The following is a 17,394-nucleotide window of genomic DNA, read 5'->3' as shown; positions in this document are numbered from 1 at the left end:
GAGGGCCTTTGCGGAGCAAGGCTTTGTTGACAGTTGAGGGAATGTCTGTCTGTCTGTTCCCCTGTCATTTTTCTCCAGAACCCCATCATCACCCAGTTCTTCCCTACTTTGCTCCTGTGGGCTTTCTCTGCCCTGCTGCCCACCATCGTCTACTACTCTGCTTTCTTCGAGAAACACTGGACGAGGTACTGTTCACTTTCCTATCCTAACTAAACTACCGGTCAAAAGTTTTAGAACACCTACTAATTCAAGGGTTTTTGTTTATTTTTACAATTTTCGACATTGTAGAATAATAGTGAAGACATCAAAACGATGAAATAACACATATGGAGTCATGTAGTTACCAAAAAAGTGTTTTATATTTGAGATTCTTCAAATAGCCATCCATTGCCTTGATGACAGCTTTGCACACCCTTGGCATTCTCTCAACCAGCTTCATGAGGTAGTCACCTGGAATGCATTTCAATTAACAGGTGTGCCTTGTTAAAAGTTAATTTGTGGAATATCTTTCCTTAATGAGTTTGAGCCAATCAGTTGTGTTGTGACAAGGTAAGGGGGGAATTCAGAAGATAGCCTTATTTGGTAAAATACCAAGTCCATATAATGTCAAGAACAGCTCAAATACGCAAAGAGACATGGGCAGTCAATCCAGAAAATATCAAGAACTTTTCAAGTTTCTTAAAGTGCAGTCGTAAAAGCCATCAACTGCTATGATGAAACTGGCTATGATGACCGCCACAGGAAAGGAAGACCCAGAGTTACCTCTGCTGCAGAGGCTAAGTTCATTAGAGTTAACTGCACCTCAGATTGCAGCCCAAATTAATGCTTCACAGAGTTCAAGTAACAGACACATCTCAACATCAACTGTTCAGAGGAGACTGTGTGAATCAGGCCTAAATACTCGAATTGCTGCAAAGAAACCACTACTAAAGGACACCAATGAGAAGAAGATACTTGCTTGGGCCAAGAAACACGAGCAATGGACATTAGACCGGGGGTTATTTGTCCTTTGGTCTGGAGTTTTGTTTCCAACTGCGGTGTCTTTGTGAGATGCGGTGTGGATGAACCGATGTATTTCCCACTGTAAAGCATGAAGGAGGAGGTGTTATGGTGACACTGTCTGTGATTTATTTAGAATTCAAGGCACACTTAACCAGCATTTCTACCACAGCATTCTGCAGTGATACGCCATCCCATCTGGTTTGCGCTTAGTGGGACTATCATTTGTTTTTCAACAGAACAATGACCCAACACACCTCCAGGCTGTGTAAGGGCTATTTTACCAACAAGGAGAGTGGTGGAGTGCTGTATTAGATGACCTGGCCTCCACAATCCCTCGACCTCAACCAAATTGAGATGGTTTGGGATGAGTCGGACCGCAGAGTGAAGGAAAAGCAGCCAACAAGTGCTCAGCATATGTGGGAACTCCTTCAAGACTGTTGGAAAAGCATTCCAGGTGAAGCTGGTTGAGAGAATGCCAAGAGTGTGCAAAGCTGTCATCAAGGCAAAGGGTGGCTATTTAAAGAATTTCACATATTTCAAAAATACACTTTTGGTTACTATATGAGTCCATATGTGTTATTTCATAGATTTGATGTCTTCACTATTACTCTACAATGTAGAAAACAGTAAAAATAAAGAAAAACCTTTGAATGATTAGGTGTTCTAAAACTTTTAACCGGTAGTGTGTATGCTTTGCAAGTTGCACCGTAGGTTAGGCCATACTGGTCCTAGGGATTTTCCAGGTCCAAATGAGTTGCTGATTTGGTGTAAAGGACAGAAATCGGCAAACACGGCGGGGACTGGAGTTGCTCTTCCCTAAATGATGAGTTATCAATCAATCAGATTTATTTTATAAAGCCCTTTTACATCAGCAAAGTGCTTTACAGATACTCAGCTTAAAACCCCAAAGATCAAGCAATGCAGAGACAGAAGCACAGTGGCTAGGAAAAACTCCCTAGGAGGCAGGATTTTGATGGACAAAATCAACATGCGCCCGATGGCAGACACACGCACGTGCCCGGTATAGTCAGCATGTTATGCACAACCAGAATGATAGGACACAGACACACGGAACTCCGACATAACCTGGGAAATATGAACAAAGGAAATCATACATTGACAGCACTTCTACCTCATGAGTCTTGCGAATGTTCATGTGCACAATAAACATTGCGCCCATTCAAAGGGTAAGAAATGGTAAGTGAAAATGTATCGTATCAAACATGAAACAGAAATGTTTAAGTGTTGCAATATACAGTACGGGAATGGAATGACGACAATGCTTGATTTTGTCCATCCACACCAAATATAAAAATGAACTCTATTTATTTGGGGACATGTCGAAAACGCATTAAATATTCATGGCCATTTAGCTAGCTAGCTTGCTGTTGCTAGCTAATTTGTCCTGGGATATAAACATTGGATTATTTTACCTGAAATACACAAGGTCCTCTACTCTGACAATTAATCCACAGATAAAAGGGTAAGCCTAGTTAGTTTCTAGTAATCTCTCCTCCTTCAGTCTTCTTCTTTGGACTTTATATGGTGGTTGGCAACAAACTTTAAGGTGCATTACCACCACCAACTGGACTAGTGTGGACCTCAGTTCAGCTTTCAATCACTCACGTGGGTATATGCTCCTAAAAACCAATGAGGAGATGGGAGAGGCTGGACTTGCAGTGCGTCAAGTGTAAATAATAGAACCAATTTCTATTTTAGCGCCTGGCTACGGAGGTGCTCCTTGACGCTTGCAACCAGTTTGGATGAAATTTTTTGAATAACATGTATGTGTACATTTATTTTGCAACGCTCGTGCACGTAACGTGAGTGGTGTGGTCAGCATGTAATAGGAGAGCACACGGCTTGGTGAGCATAGAAATAGGCTACGTGGCCTGCTCCGCACGCTTTGGCGTCAGTAAAAAATAAACCGTTTAGATTTTTAACCAATGACAATTCATCAGCATTGGCACGCAAAGGTTGGCTCGCATATCTAAGTTAGTGACCAGAAATAACTTGCTGGGCAAAAACTGATTTGATTAATCTTTTTCATATTTCAGACAGGCCTAGTTTGTGTGCCTACTGGCTATACTTCTAAAGATAAGCAGATGTAACATCGCAATGCCTTCAATATTGTGGGATGAAGATTATTATGGGATGAAGTTACATTCTGGCAAATTTATTACAATATTTGTGAGGAAGAACAGGGCTACCCGGCTGGCAAAGTGGACTCTGCCGACAGGCTGCACTCCAAGGTGATGGCACGGTGCAGACAGAATATGCTTTCCATCTGATCTTGGAACCTCTGCTACAAGTAGGGCATATCATTTAGCTTGCTCTGTCTGGACTCCAGAGTAAGTAATCAGTCAATCAAATGTATTTGTAAAGCCCTTTTTACATCAGCCGATGTCACAAAGTGCTATACAGAAACCCAGCCTAAAACCCCAAACAACAAGCAATGCAGATGTAGCCTTGCACAAGCTTATGCGAGCCGTAGCGGCTCATAGGGTAGGAGCCGATCTCCTGTTTCTGTAGCGCGAGTCTGGACAGGACGCTAGTCTAGCACAGGGCCTACCCTCAATCTACAGCATCTTAATGCTGAGTGCCAAGCAGAGACGCATCAGGTCCCATTTTTACACTCTTTGGTTTAACTCAGCCAGGGATTGAACTCACAACCTTCCAATCTCAGGTCAGACACTAACCACAAGCCAACTGCGTTGACTCCAGAGTAGTGACATGATATAGCCCTTGTTGATATATGCTACTAAAATGAATGACCTTCCGATCCAAATGCAGGTGTAAAGAGCAGTTTATGCGTCACCGTTTATGGCTGTAATGACAGGCTACACTTGTGGCGCGATTGTGGATGTATGTTTACGTGTGCATGCATGTGTGTGCGTGAGGGGTTGCACCACACCTTTTTGAGGGTCGCTGTTCAAAAAGTTTGAAAACCACTGGGATGATAGTGGCAAAAAACAGTTGGGTTGGATATAGTAATGGTAGGCTTCAGTATTTCTTACAATCTTCTTTTTTTACTGGAATTGTGTTGGTAATTGATAATAGTGCAGCATTTATTCCAGTTCAAAATAGTTGATCAAAATACTTTCCCCTCATCTTGTAATAATTGCTCAAAAAGTCCGTGACCGCAGAGAAGCTATTTTTGTTTCTTTTTAATCATTTTATTTTAAGCAATCACAGTAAGTTACTTAATTGTTACCCAGAAATGATTTGGTATTGAGATAAAAACGACTGCATTGGATGTTTAAGAGTACATGTGGCCATTAAAGTTATGTTCTGAGAGATCTTTAATTCCAACAGCTCTTTGTGCAGATGTGATGTTGACAGTTGGGAATCACCAAAATATATGGGAGGGGTTTCTTTCAGTTGACCTATGTTATTTCCACTTGATTTTGGGTTTTCTAAAGAGCACACACACTTAAATTAGTATAATTGTAGAGATGAGGACAACTACTTTGATTACCGATGGCTTTCTGGCGCTCGCGGCTGCCGGGGCATCACCCAAGTGGGTAATACAAATTAGTAGTGAAGAGGAGTAGCTACCTACAGAGTCCACAAGGAGAGGCTGCGGACGTCGGGGACAGCGAGGTGTGCTGATGGCTGCAGACCTGTCTCTGACTCTTGATAAAACCAATGAGCTCCCTGGCTGTGACTGTGACCAAGATGCTCCCTCCTCCCTCCACCGCTCAGACCATTCTACCTCCCTTCTTGCCTCAACTCCCTGACATTTTGATTTTAAATTTGTTGTATCTTATTAATTTAAATGTGTTTCTTGTATATGTTACTGTAATTCATCTTTTAACTGCCATAGTATACATGAAGCTAAATTAAATAGACCATTATCATCATGTAAGTGATTTAATGCTCCTTCAGTGACATTGGCCTTTTTCTCTTTTTTTTAATGCCAGGTCGGGGGAGAACCGGACCACCATGCACAAGTGCTACACCTTCCTCATCTTCATGGTCCTCTTGCTGCCTTCACTGGGTCTTAGCAGGTACATGTTAAACTATGTTTTAAAGTCGCAAAACATTTCATTCAGGTCGTTGTTTATTTCAACTAAGGTAATATGCCCCTTACTTTTTTAACTAATATCCCTTATGAAATCCCTTAAAGACATGCTCTAGAACTTTGGCATCTACTAACTATTTTTTTTTTTTAAAACCTACCGCTTTGGATGTGTCAATGTGTAGTTTATGCATAATCGATGAGCAGAATTACTGTGTTCCCTCAATTAGCCACTACATCTCTAGTATGAAAGCGACTGTTTTTCTGGAAACTGTGCTGCGGCATTTTCCCCAAATTTTCCCTCACGTGGGTGAGTCCCCTAGCAATTCGACTTTTGCCAATGAGTTTCAGCCCCTCGCCATTTGAGTGACAGCTAGCAAGAGAGTGCAATGACATGGTGCACATATCTGCACTTATGTGACGTAGTACGCAGTTTTCGGGGGTCCATTTATGGCTCGTGAGCGCTACTTTGAGAACTACTGGCTAAAAAGTTTGCAAAAGTCCTGGACAATGTCATTAATTACCCCAAAAACCTGTTGCTATATTTCTTATGCCATCATAGAAGACTTTTTGAAATATAACTGTACATGAAATCGTAAATGGTAAGGGCAAATCTTATACCTGGCACCTGGAAAGAGATTTAGCCGTAGAAATCAGCAGGTGAAATACAGTAGTTTTCCTTGGCCCTAAGTAGGAAGTTACAGTGCCTGTGCAAGTCCACCTTGGCCCAAATGCCTTGTGGAGATCGGTCTTGCTCTGTTTTTGCCAAATTAGTTTATCAAATAAGTGGCACATGAATAATCAACCAATATCTGCATACAGATTTCAACCAAATTATGACCCGCCCAGGAAAGCTAATTTGATTTCATTTTTTTGTTGTTGCTTTTAATACAGTTTGGATGTCTTCTTCCGCTGGCTGTTTGATAAGAAATTCCTTGCTGCCGCCACTGTCAGATTTGAGTAAGTATTTATATTTTTATAAAAGAGGTATGTAGTTAAGATCTATTGCTGTTACAGCTGGTATTTGCCTGGTATTATGGGGAAAATATGTAGTACTTCCTGGTACTGTACTTTCAACACAATTGCTAATTACCTGGTACATAACAGCGTTTCTCTCAATGAAACCAAAGCATAATTACTCTGTGATTTGTCAGGCCATTACTCGTAAATACCAGTGAAATGTATTTACAGTACTATGGTAAATGCTATCTAATCACACTGGTGGTGCCTCCCCCTGTTTAAGGTGTGTCTTCCTCCCTGACAACGGAGCCTTCTTTGTCAACTATGTCATCGCCTCAGCGTTTATCGGTAACGCCATGGACCTGCTGCGGATTCCAGGCTTGCTCATGTATATGATCCGACTGTCCCTGGCCCGTTCCTCTGCAGAGAGGCGCAACGTAAAGAGGGTAAGAGTCCTAAGGAATATATTGCCGCTGCCGTGCTCAAGTTCAATTGACTTTTCAATGCTGAATGTTTTCGTGTCTACAGCATCAAGCGTTTGAATTCCAGTTTGGAGCGGCCTACGCCTGGATGATGTCCGTCTTCACTGTAGTTATGACATACAGCATCACCTGTCCAATCATCGTCCCCTTTGGTGAGTCAGCCCACCTCTCCCCAGAGAGGAAAGGGGTAAGAGGGAGAGAGGGGGGAGATTTGTTTTCTCACCTATCTACACATAGTACACCATAATGACAAAGTGAAAACATGTTTTCAATTTTTTTTGCAAATGTATGGAAAATGAAATAGATAAATTGTAGAAGCACCTTTGGCAGCGATTACAGCTGTGAGTCTTTCTGGGTAAGTCTCTAAGAGCTTTCAACACCTGGATTGTGCAATATTTGCCCATTATTCTTTTCAAAATTCTTCAAGCTCTGTCAAATTGGTTGTAGTCAGTTCTGCTCTGACATCGCTCGTCCATATATAGTCTTAATTATTTCCTACTTAGATTTGTGTGTATTGGGTATATGTTGTTAGGTATTACCGTTTTCAGGTCTTGCCATAGATTTTCAAGTAGATTTAAGTCAAAACTGTAACACGGCCACTCAGGAACATTCACTGTCTTTTTGGTAAACACCTGCAGTGTAGATTTGGCCTTGTGTTTTAGGTTATTGTCCTGCTGAAAGTTAATTCATCTCCTACTGTCTGGTGGAAAGCAGACTGAATCAGCTTTTCCTTTAGGATTTCCCCTGTGCTTAGCTCCATCCCGATTCTTTTTTTATCCTGAAAAACTCCAGTCCTTAATGATTACAAGCATACACATAACATGACGCTGCCACCACTATGCTTGAAAATATGGAGATTGGAACTCGGTAATGTGTTATGTTTGGGGCAAATCCAATACAACACTTTGTATTCAGGACAGATAGATCAGATAGTCATAAAAAAATTATGTTAAGCACTATTATTGCACACAGTCCATGGAATGTATTATGTGACTTGATAAGCAAATATTTATTCCAGAATTTATTTAGGCTTGCCATAACAAAGTGGTTGAATACTTATTGACTCATGACATTTCAGCTTCATTCATTCATTTTTTATTTGTAAAAATTTCTAAAAATATAATTCCACTTTGATATTATGGGGTATTGTGTGTAGGCCAGTGACACAAAATGTAAGTTTTATACATTTTATACACTGGCTGTAACACAACAAACTAATGTGACCCCACTGTGAAAAGGGGAGATTTTCACGACCCCCACAAGTGTCACGGGTCTGAAGGTAACCGGTACGGGTTTAAAAAAGGAATGGAAGCATGGAGGTAGTTTTGTGCCTACCTCCAAAAAGTTAAATATGTGTAAATCCTGAGCTGTCTTGATCTCCTAGATAAAGGACAGACACTTCAAAACCTTATTTCTTATGATTGATTTGACTGTCTTTTTTGCCATTTAAGAATGTGTTATTCAATGCATTTCTATGGGCTATAGTAATAAAGACCAAATTCCATATTTTATCAAATCATTTTTCTATATTTTTTTATATACTTTAAGGGGTCATAAAATTCAAAATCAAAAAGCTAAATGATTTATGGTACGACCAGTGACAAAAAATCGCAATAATTTTTATATTCAGGCTGTAACACAACAAAATGTGGAAAAAGTCAAGGGGTGTGAATACTTTCTGAAGGCACTGCACTTGGAAAGACAGGCCAACACCAGCGAAGATGGGAGTGTCGGCAGTGAAAATAATTGTTTTTGTTAAATATAAGTTCATAGTGATACATAAGTAATATGTGTAGTAAAAATGCTTTTCAATGTAATATTAAGCATATTTCAATTACATTTTGACCCATTTCGTGTATTTGCTTCGTATATTCAAACATACAGTATTTGACATTGTGTTGGTTTGGATGTGGACGCCTTAAGTCTGCTTCTCCTCTGGTAAAATGTCTCCTCCTACTGTCTGCTTGGTAGTACTGAAAGAATGGCTAGAATGGCACCAGCAAGGCACCCAATCACATTGCCTGTTCAGAAGATAACCTTCTCGCAGTGTTGCCCTGCAAGGTCACTGCTAATTTATGAGAAATGTGGTGTTGTCTGGTTTGATTTAGTCCCAGAAGGTGACACAATAATACTGTTGCGCTTCCACATATCGAATTTGGACCGTGATTGTGCTGTATTACTCCTGCTTTGGCAGCATTTGATGTCCTCCAAGATGATAATTTGTTTTGATATTATTGTATTTGATGCTCCCAGAATTTGACATCTATTCACTCACGATCATCTGTCTTGTATCATTTATCCATTCCGAATCCTAATATATTGATATGAATTTCATATACATAAATCTAATATACACTGAGTGTACAAAACATTAGGAACAGCTTAAATTCGCCGGGGCATGGACTCTACAAGGTGTCAAGCATTCCACAGGAATGCGTTCCACATGTTGACTCCAATGCTTCCCACAGTTGTGTCAAGTTGGCTCGATGTCCTTTGGATGGTGGACCATTCTTGATACACACAGGAAACCATTGAGCGTGAAAAGCCAGTGCACCTGGCACCTACTACCATACCCCTCTGGATGGCACACATACACAATCCATGTCTCAATTTTCTCAAGGCTTAAAAAAATATATTTTTTTACCTGTCTCCTCCATTTCATCTACACCAGGTGTTCCCAAACTGGGGTACGCACAATGCCGTCGGGGGCGCGTCCAAATAAACCCTTTTTTTTCTCACATTTTCAAACAGTCTGTCTATATTTTCCAACGGGGCTATACAGTTGGGTGAGGTTTTTTTCTTGCCTGAGTAGCCTCTTTCACTGACAAAAATAATATTAAACCATCTAGTGTTCAGCAAATAACACAATGTCATATACAGGTCGCCTAGTAAAATAATTAACATCCAATCACATTAACCGTTACTCTCTCGTGGGAATTAGCCAAACGTAGCTGCTGCTCATTCTGTTTGCTCGAAAATGGATAAATGGTAAAAAAAAAAAATATGGCCCGCGTCCATACAGAGACATACCAGCTCACCACGTACCAACTCTCCGCAACTCTCCGCAACTATATTCAATGTGCGGGACATACCAGCAGTACTACACCTGCACCTGTCGACAACACAAGTTGTTCTGCTTCATGAGCACATCCAATGCTAGCATCAGTAATTCTACATTTGTTGTTTGCCCAGCTAGCATGGACACTGACAGTTGTGAATCTGATGCAGCTGAAGAGCTACAGTCCCCTTACTGAAAGCACCCAACAACAGACAGGGACGTTGGACCATCGAAGAGGCGCAAATATGATGAGAACTACATTGATTTGGGGTTCACTTATATTGGGAGTAGTGCCTTTCCTCAGCCACAGAGTACTTATGCACATAACACAATCTCACAACTCAATGAAACCTTCACTCTTGCGCAGACATTTAGAAACAAAACATGCCAATTTGAAAAATAAGCCACGGGAGTTTTGTGAGCGAGAATTAAGACGACTTTCGAGTAGTAAGACATGTATAAAAGCAACAGATACCATTAATAAGAAGGGGCTAGAAGCGTCTTATATGGTGAGCTACCGAGTGGCTAGGACAGGCAAGCCCCATACTATTGTGGAGGACTTAATTCTTAATGCTGCTGTGGATATGGCTGGGACAATGCTGGGGGAAAAGGCCAAAACTATACAGACAATGCATTCATCAAACAACACTGTTTCACAACGCATCAGTGACATGGCAGGATATGTTTTGAAACAGTTACTGCTTTGCATACAAGCCAGTGAATTCTATGCGTTACAGCTGGATGAGTCAACAGACGTGGCGGGCCTGGCACAGCTCTTGGTATATGTCGTTACGTTTATGGGGGGTCAATTAAGGTAGACATCCTTTTCTGCAAACCACAGGAAACCAGGAAAACAGGAGAGTTGTACTGGACAGCTTTGTGACATTAAATGGACTTTGGTGGTCAGGATGTGTTGGTATCTGTACTGATGGTGCAAAAGCCACGACAGGGAGACATAGTGGAGTGGTAACGTGCGTGCAAGCAGTTGGTCACGACAGCACTTGGCTACACTGCAGCATCCATCTATACTGCAGCATCCACCGAGAGGCTCTTGCTGCCAAGGGAATTAATGCCTGACAGCTTGAAAGATGTTTTGGACACTAGAGTGAAAATGGTTAACTTTATTAAAGCAAGGTCCCTGAACTCTTGTGTATTTTCTACACTATGCAATGATATGGGCAGCTACCATGTAACGCTTTTACAACATACAGAGGTGCTGGTTATCAAGGGGCAAAGTATTGACACGTTTTTTTTAATTGAGAGCTTAAAAGTTTATTTTTACTGACCATCATTTTCACTTGTCTGACCGCTTGCATGATGATGAGATTCTCACATGACTGGCCTATCTGGGTGATGTTTTTTCTCGCCTGAATGATCTGAATGTAGTATTACAGGGACTCTCCGCAACTATATTCAATGTGCGGGACAAAATTGAGGCTATGCTTAAGAAGTTGGAGATCTTCTCTGTCTACATTAACAAGGACAAGACACAGGTCTTTCCATCATTGTATGATTTTTTTGTGTGCAATGAGCTCAAGCTTACAGACAATGTCAAATGTAATATAGCAAAGCACCTGAGTCAGTTGGATGCCCTATTACGCAGGTACTTTCCCGAAATGGATGACACAATCAACTGGATTCGTTATCCCTTTCATGCCCTGCCTCCAGTCCACTGACCGATATCTGAACAAGAGAGCCTCATCAAAATTGCAACAAGCGGTTCTGTGAAAATTTAATTTAATCAGAAGCCACTGCCAGATTTCTGAATTGGGCTGCGCTCAGAGTATCCTGCCTTGGCAAATCGCATGCCCTTTGCAACCACGTACCTATGTGAGAGTGGATTCTCGGCCCTGATTGGCATGAAAATGAAATGCAGGCACAGACTGTGTGTGGAAAAGGATTTAAGACTGAGAGACTCCAATACAACCCAACATTGCAGAGTTATGTGCATCCTTTCAAGCACACCCTTCTCATTAACCTGTGGTGAGTTATTCACAATTTTCGATGAACAAATAAGGTTTTATATGTAAGGATGGTTAAATAAAGAGCAAAATTATTGATTGTTATTATTATTTGTGCCCTGGTCCTATAAGAGCACTTTGTCACTTCCCACAAGCTGGGTTGTGACAAACTCACACTCATTCTTAGTTTAATAAATGTATCGTATAGTGCTTGTGTGTGGCAGGCTTACAATCATGGCAAAAAACAAAATTTGAGTGTGTGCTGACCCTGGTGCTAGAGGGGTATGCAGCTGGAGGTTGAATGTTTGAAGGGGTATGGGACTATAAAAAGTTTGGGAACCACTGATCTACACTAATTTGAAGGTGACCTCAATAAGGGATGAGCGCTTTCACCTGGATTCACCTGGTCAGTCTATGTCATGGGAAGAGCAGGTGCTCCTAATGTTTTTTGTACACTCAGTGTATGTCACATATTTCATAAATGTATTTACATGTTTGATTTTGGGTGTTTTTTTAAAATGTTTAAATATGTTTTACATACAGTAACAGTCATGTTTGGACACCTACACATTCCAGGGTTTTTCTTTGGTATTACTATTTTCTACATTCTAGAATAATAGTGAAGACAAACTATGGAATCATGTAGTAACCAAAAAAGTGTTAAACAAATCCAAATATATTTATATTTGAGATTCTTCAAAGTAGCCACCCTTTGCCTTGATGACAGCTTTGCACACTCTTGGCATTCTCTCAACCAGTTTCATGAGGTAGTCCCCTGGAATTCCTTGTTAAAAGTTATTTTGTGGAGTTTTATGCATTTGAGCCAATCACTTGTGTTGTGACAAGGTAGGGTGGTATACAGAACATTTTACCCTATTTGGTAAAAGACCATGTCCATATTATGGCAAGAACAGCTCAAATAAGCAAAGAGAAATGACAGTCCATCATTAGTTTAAGACATGAAGGTCAGTCAATGAGGAACATTTTCAAGAACTTTCAAAGTTTCTTCAAGTGCAGTTGCAAAAACCATCAAGCGCTATGATGAAACTGGCTCTCGTGAGGACCGTCACAGGAAAGGAAGACCCAGAGTTACAGCTCTGCTGCAGAGTATAAGTTCATTAGTTACTAGCCTCAGATTGCAGCCCAAAGAAATGCTTCACAGAGTTCAAGTAACAGACACATCTCAACATCAACTGTTCAAAGGAGACTGCGTGAATCAGGCCTGCATGATCAAATTTCTGCAAAGGAATCACTACTAAAGGACACCAAAAAGAAGTGATTTACTTGGGCCAAGAAACACGAGCAATGGACATTAGACCGGTGGATATCTGTCCTTTGGTCTGATGAGTCCAAATTTGAGATTTTTGGTTCCATCCACAGTGTCTTTGTGAAACGCAGAGTAGATAAACAGATGACCTCCGCATGTGTGGTTCCCACCGTGAAGCATGGAGATGTAATGGTGTGGGGGTGTGTTGCTGTTGACACTGTCAGTGATTTATTTTGAATGCAAGGCACACTTAACCAGCATGGCTACCACAGCATTCTGCAGCAATACGTCATCCCATCTGGTTTGGGCTTAGTGCGACTATCATTAGTTTTTCAACAGGACAATGACCCAACACACCTCCAGGCTGTGTAAGGGCTATTTGACCAAGGAGAGTGATGGAATGCTGTATCAGATGACCTGGCCTCCACAATCACCCAACCTCAACCCAATTGAGATGGTTTGGGATGAGTTGGACCACAGAGTGTAGGAAAATCAGACAAGTGCTCAGCATATGTGGGAACTCCTTCAAGACTGTTGGAAAAGGATTCTTCATGAAGCTGGTTGAGAGAATGCCAAGAGTGTGCGGAGCGGTCATCGAGGCAAAGGGTGACTACTTTGAAGAATCGAAAATCTATTTTGATTTGTTTAACACTTGGTTACTACATGATTCCATATGTGTTATTTTATAGTTTTGATGTCTTCACTATTATTCTACAGTGTAGAAAATAGTCAAAATAAAGATAATCCTTGAATGAGTGCGTGTGATCAAACTTTTGACTGGTACATGTGCAAGAAATGGATGTCAAATGCAATAGAAAAAAGGCACACAAAACACAATTAACACTCAAAAATGAAAGTCACTGGAAGGTTGCGTCTGAAAAACAAAATATAATGTACAAATTACCTCTTTGTGCTTATCTGTATTTGAAAATAAGGTATTTATATAAAATAAATAAATATACAAATTAATTACTTAAAAATCATACAATGTGAGAGATTTAGATTCCGTCTCTCACAGTTGAAGTGTACCTATGATAAAAATTACAGACCTCTACATGCTTTGTAAGTAGGAAAACCTGCAAAATCGGCAGTGTTTCAAATACTTGTTCTCCCCACTGTATAGTTGAAAACATATTTACATACACTATATACATAAAAGTATTTGGACACCCCTTCAAATGAGTGGATTTGGCTATACACCGCACACCTTTAATTGAAATGCATTCCAGGTGACTACCTCATGAAACTGGATGAGGGAATGCCAAGAGTGTGCAAAGCTGTCATCAATGCAAAGGGTTGCTACTTTAAACATTTCAAAATATATTTTAGATTCTTCAGACTTTTTTGGTTACTACAAAATTCCATATGTGTTATTTCATTTGATATCTTTACTGTTATTCTACAATGTGTCCAAACTTTTGACTGGTACTGTATTTATCAATATATTTTGAATTCCCCTGCATATATGTACATACTGTATATTATTATAAATGAGTTTACGATATGGGTTGTATACACTTGTCTACTTTAGTAAGGATGGGAACATTTGCTTTTTGGACAAAAGTGAACACACATTTGTTAATTTAGTAAATACTTGTAACCCCCTCAACTCAGGAATTTCAACTGTAGCAACCCAGGTGTAATCCCCAAATAGCAATCACAGACTTATCAGCTTTGGCATGGGTCCTCAGATCCTCAGAAGGTTTTACAGCTGCACCATCGAGAGCATCCTGAAGGGTTGCATCACTGCCTGGTATGGCAATTGCTAGGCCTCCGAGCGCAAGGCACTACAGAGGGTAGTGTGTACGGCCCAGTACATCACCAGGGCCAAGCTTCCTGCCGTCCAGGACCTCTATACCAGGCGGTGTCAGAGGAAGGCCCTAAAAATTGTCAGACTCCATACATAGCCACTTTAATAACCCTACCTTCATGTACATACATACCTCGACATCGGTGCCCCCGCACATTGACATTGACACACAAACTCTGAACCGGTACCCCCTGTATATAGCCCCGCTATTGTTATTTACTGCTGCTATTTAATTATTTGTTTTTCTTATCTCTTACTTTTTTTTATTAGTTATTTTCTTAACTGCATTGTTGGTTAAGGGCTTGTAAGTAAGCATTTCACTGTAAGGTCTACACCTGTTGTTTTCGGCGCATGTGACAAATACAATTTGATTTGATGTCAGTTGTCTCCAGCAAAGACTTAAAATGGGTGGGGGGAGGTGTATGTTCAGTAGTTATACCGGTTAAACAACAGTTCTCAAACAAAAAATGTTCTCCCTCTTTCCAGGTCTGATGTACATGCTGCTGAAGCACCTGGTGGATAGATACAACATGTATTACGCTTACCTTCCCTCGAAACTGGACAAGAAAATCCACTCAGGTGCTGTCAATCAGGTGGTGGCAGCTCCCATCCTCTGTCTCTTTTGGCTGCTATTCTTTTCCACCATGCGCACAGGTAAGGGGCTGGGGGGGATCTTTTTCTTCACAGAATTAGTGGTAATTTGGATTGTTAAGATGTACCTCACACAATTCCTGAAGTCAAACATTGTAACTTACCGTCTCTTTGCGCTGTTTTAAAACCCAGGCTTTGTAACCCCCACGTCCATGTTCACTTTGGTGGTCCTAATCATCACCATTGTGGTATGCCTGTCGCACGTCTGCTTCGGCCACTTCAAGTACCTCAGCGCTCACAACTACAAGGTACGGGTCACTGTGCTCAAGGTACGGCTCACCAACACGCCAAGTGTCCAGTCCTTCAATTCAGGTAGCAGATTTAGGCCAAATAGTACAATAGAGGAGAATCTTTGACAGCTCTTTTCCCTTCTTTCCCCCCTTTCTTCCCTCCTCTGGCCTCAAACAGATTGACACCAAGGAAACAGATGTTGACGTGGTTGAAAATGGCCGCCCACCACTCCGCACCTTCTCCTCTCCTTCTAATAAGTCTCAGGTAAGCAGATCATTTTTTGGGGTTTTGGAGTATTCCAAACTGTTGAATTGTGGGGAACTAGAATGGAACTGTCCAGATAGCACAGTGAGATTGGCCCAACGTTATCGCAATGTACAATATGCATAGTTTTGTCCAGTGTTCCAACGATGTGTGTTTGTTTGCTCCTTTGACAAACAATCTGACTTTGGTCCAAATCTGGGATTCAAAAAACAACAAAGCAGCCACCCGCCATTGTTTTTGTAAAATTAAAAAAAGATGAGACTGGAGAAATGTAACCACTCTCAAATTCATAGACAGACCTTTCGGTGCAAGGACTAACCGTCTGTGACATCAAAATGATAGCTTTAATATTTTTTGAAGCTATACAGTACTTCGACATTGCAGCCGACTTTGAAAGCAAGTCGAGACTGACTGATCTACAAATCACCTTGCATCATAAATAACTACTCAATAGTATTTGTAGATCAGTCAGTCACAATGATGCATCACGGTTTTGATGCTCCCGAACACGACCCATGTCAAGTGTTTTCGGATCACGTCATCGGAAATACTTTTCTTTCTCTTATCTTTTTGAGTAGAAAACATAGAAACACACCATTTTCATGTGGGTTCGTTTCCCAAGAGCACCCATACGTAAAATGTATGCACACATGACTTAAGTCGCTTTGGATAAAAGCGTCTGCTAAATGGAATATATTTATATATTATTATATATGCTGATGTTGGGGAGGTGCTGAAAATGATGAATATGAAATGTTCCTTTAAATTACATGAAAATTGCTGAATTTGGTTATCACCAGCTCGACCTGCTATCACGCTATGTTTGCAAGTGCTAAATTGCTTGTGTTATAGTGGAAATTCTGACGAGTCGGGTTCCGATGCCCGACTTGGCTGTATATAAATGTTTGTCTCCTCGTCAATGCAACTACGTACCATCTCCCTGTCAACTTTTCACCAGCAGCATACCACTCTGCATCCCACTGCTGTCATGCTTCTGAAGCTAAGCAGGGCCGGCCCTGGTCGGTCCCTGGATGGTAGACTAGATGCTGCTGGAAGAGGTGTTGGAGGGCCAGTATGGGACACTTCACCTCTGGTCTTAAGAGCAAATCCCAATACCCCAGGGCAGTGAAGGGGACATTGCCCTGCTTAGGCTTGCATCTTTCAGATGGGACTTTAAATTTACTCTGTGGTTGTTAAAAGTCCCATGGCACTTATCGCAAGAGTAGGGGTGTCCTGGCTAAATTCCATCATGGCCACCTAATCATCCCCTAATTGGCATATTTCACTCCTCACCTCTCCACCATGCTAGCTGATGTGTGGTGAGGGTTCTGGCACAAAATGGTTGCTGTGCATTACCCAGGTGGGTGCCACACATTGGTGGTGGATGAGGTGAGTTTCCCCCTTATGATGTAAAGCGCTTTGAGTACCGAAGTTGGTTGAAAAGGGCTATACAAATCCAATCCATCATTATTATAGACTTTTGACAATTTGCTCCCTGTGTATTCCCTGTCCCAGTGGTTGTTTGGAGTCAGCAGCACTTTTAAATAGGTCTTAATGTCAATTATAGTATCTGTAATAGAGAAGAGAAAGAAGAAGAGAAAAATAAAGAACTCTGAAGTTGGTTGTTCACTAGTCATTCTGATAATCTTCAATGTAGACAAACAGCAGTGTCTTGCTGAATTACTAT

General features: G+C 41.0%; 1 protein-coding gene across 6 annotated transcripts in view; it reads left to right on the top strand.

Annotated features, from left to right (window-relative positions):
* LOC139566703 (CSC1-like protein 2) overlaps positions 1-17,394 on the top strand; it is a 96,206-nt gene that overhangs the window by 71,515 nt on the left and 7,297 nt on the right. For 5 of the 6 annotated variants that reach the window (XM_071387958.1, XM_071387999.1, XM_071387964.1 and 2 more), the window contains 8 exons: positions 79-185; positions 4,926-5,012; positions 5,918-5,983; positions 6,267-6,429; positions 6,512-6,617; positions 15,048-15,215; positions 15,345-15,481; positions 15,621-15,707. In XM_071387958.1, coding sequence (XP_071244059.1) covers positions 79-185; positions 4,926-5,012; positions 5,918-5,983; positions 6,267-6,429; positions 6,512-6,617; positions 15,048-15,215; positions 15,345-15,481; positions 15,621-15,707 — 921 coding nt within the window. The remainder of the gene's footprint in view (positions 1-78; positions 186-4,925; positions 5,013-5,917; positions 5,984-6,266; positions 6,430-6,511; positions 6,618-15,047; positions 15,216-15,344; positions 15,482-15,620; positions 15,708-17,394) is intronic. The other variant, XM_071387990.1, reaches the window with a different exon arrangement.

This window comes from Salvelinus alpinus, chromosome 2 (assembly GCF_045679555.1).
Source record: "Salvelinus alpinus chromosome 2, SLU_Salpinus.1, whole genome shotgun sequence".
NCBI lineage: Eukaryota > Metazoa > Chordata > Actinopteri > Salmoniformes > Salmonidae > Salvelinus > Salvelinus alpinus.
The sequence above is the reverse complement of the archived record's forward strand: the minus strand, read 5'-3'. Positions and strand labels throughout refer to the sequence as shown.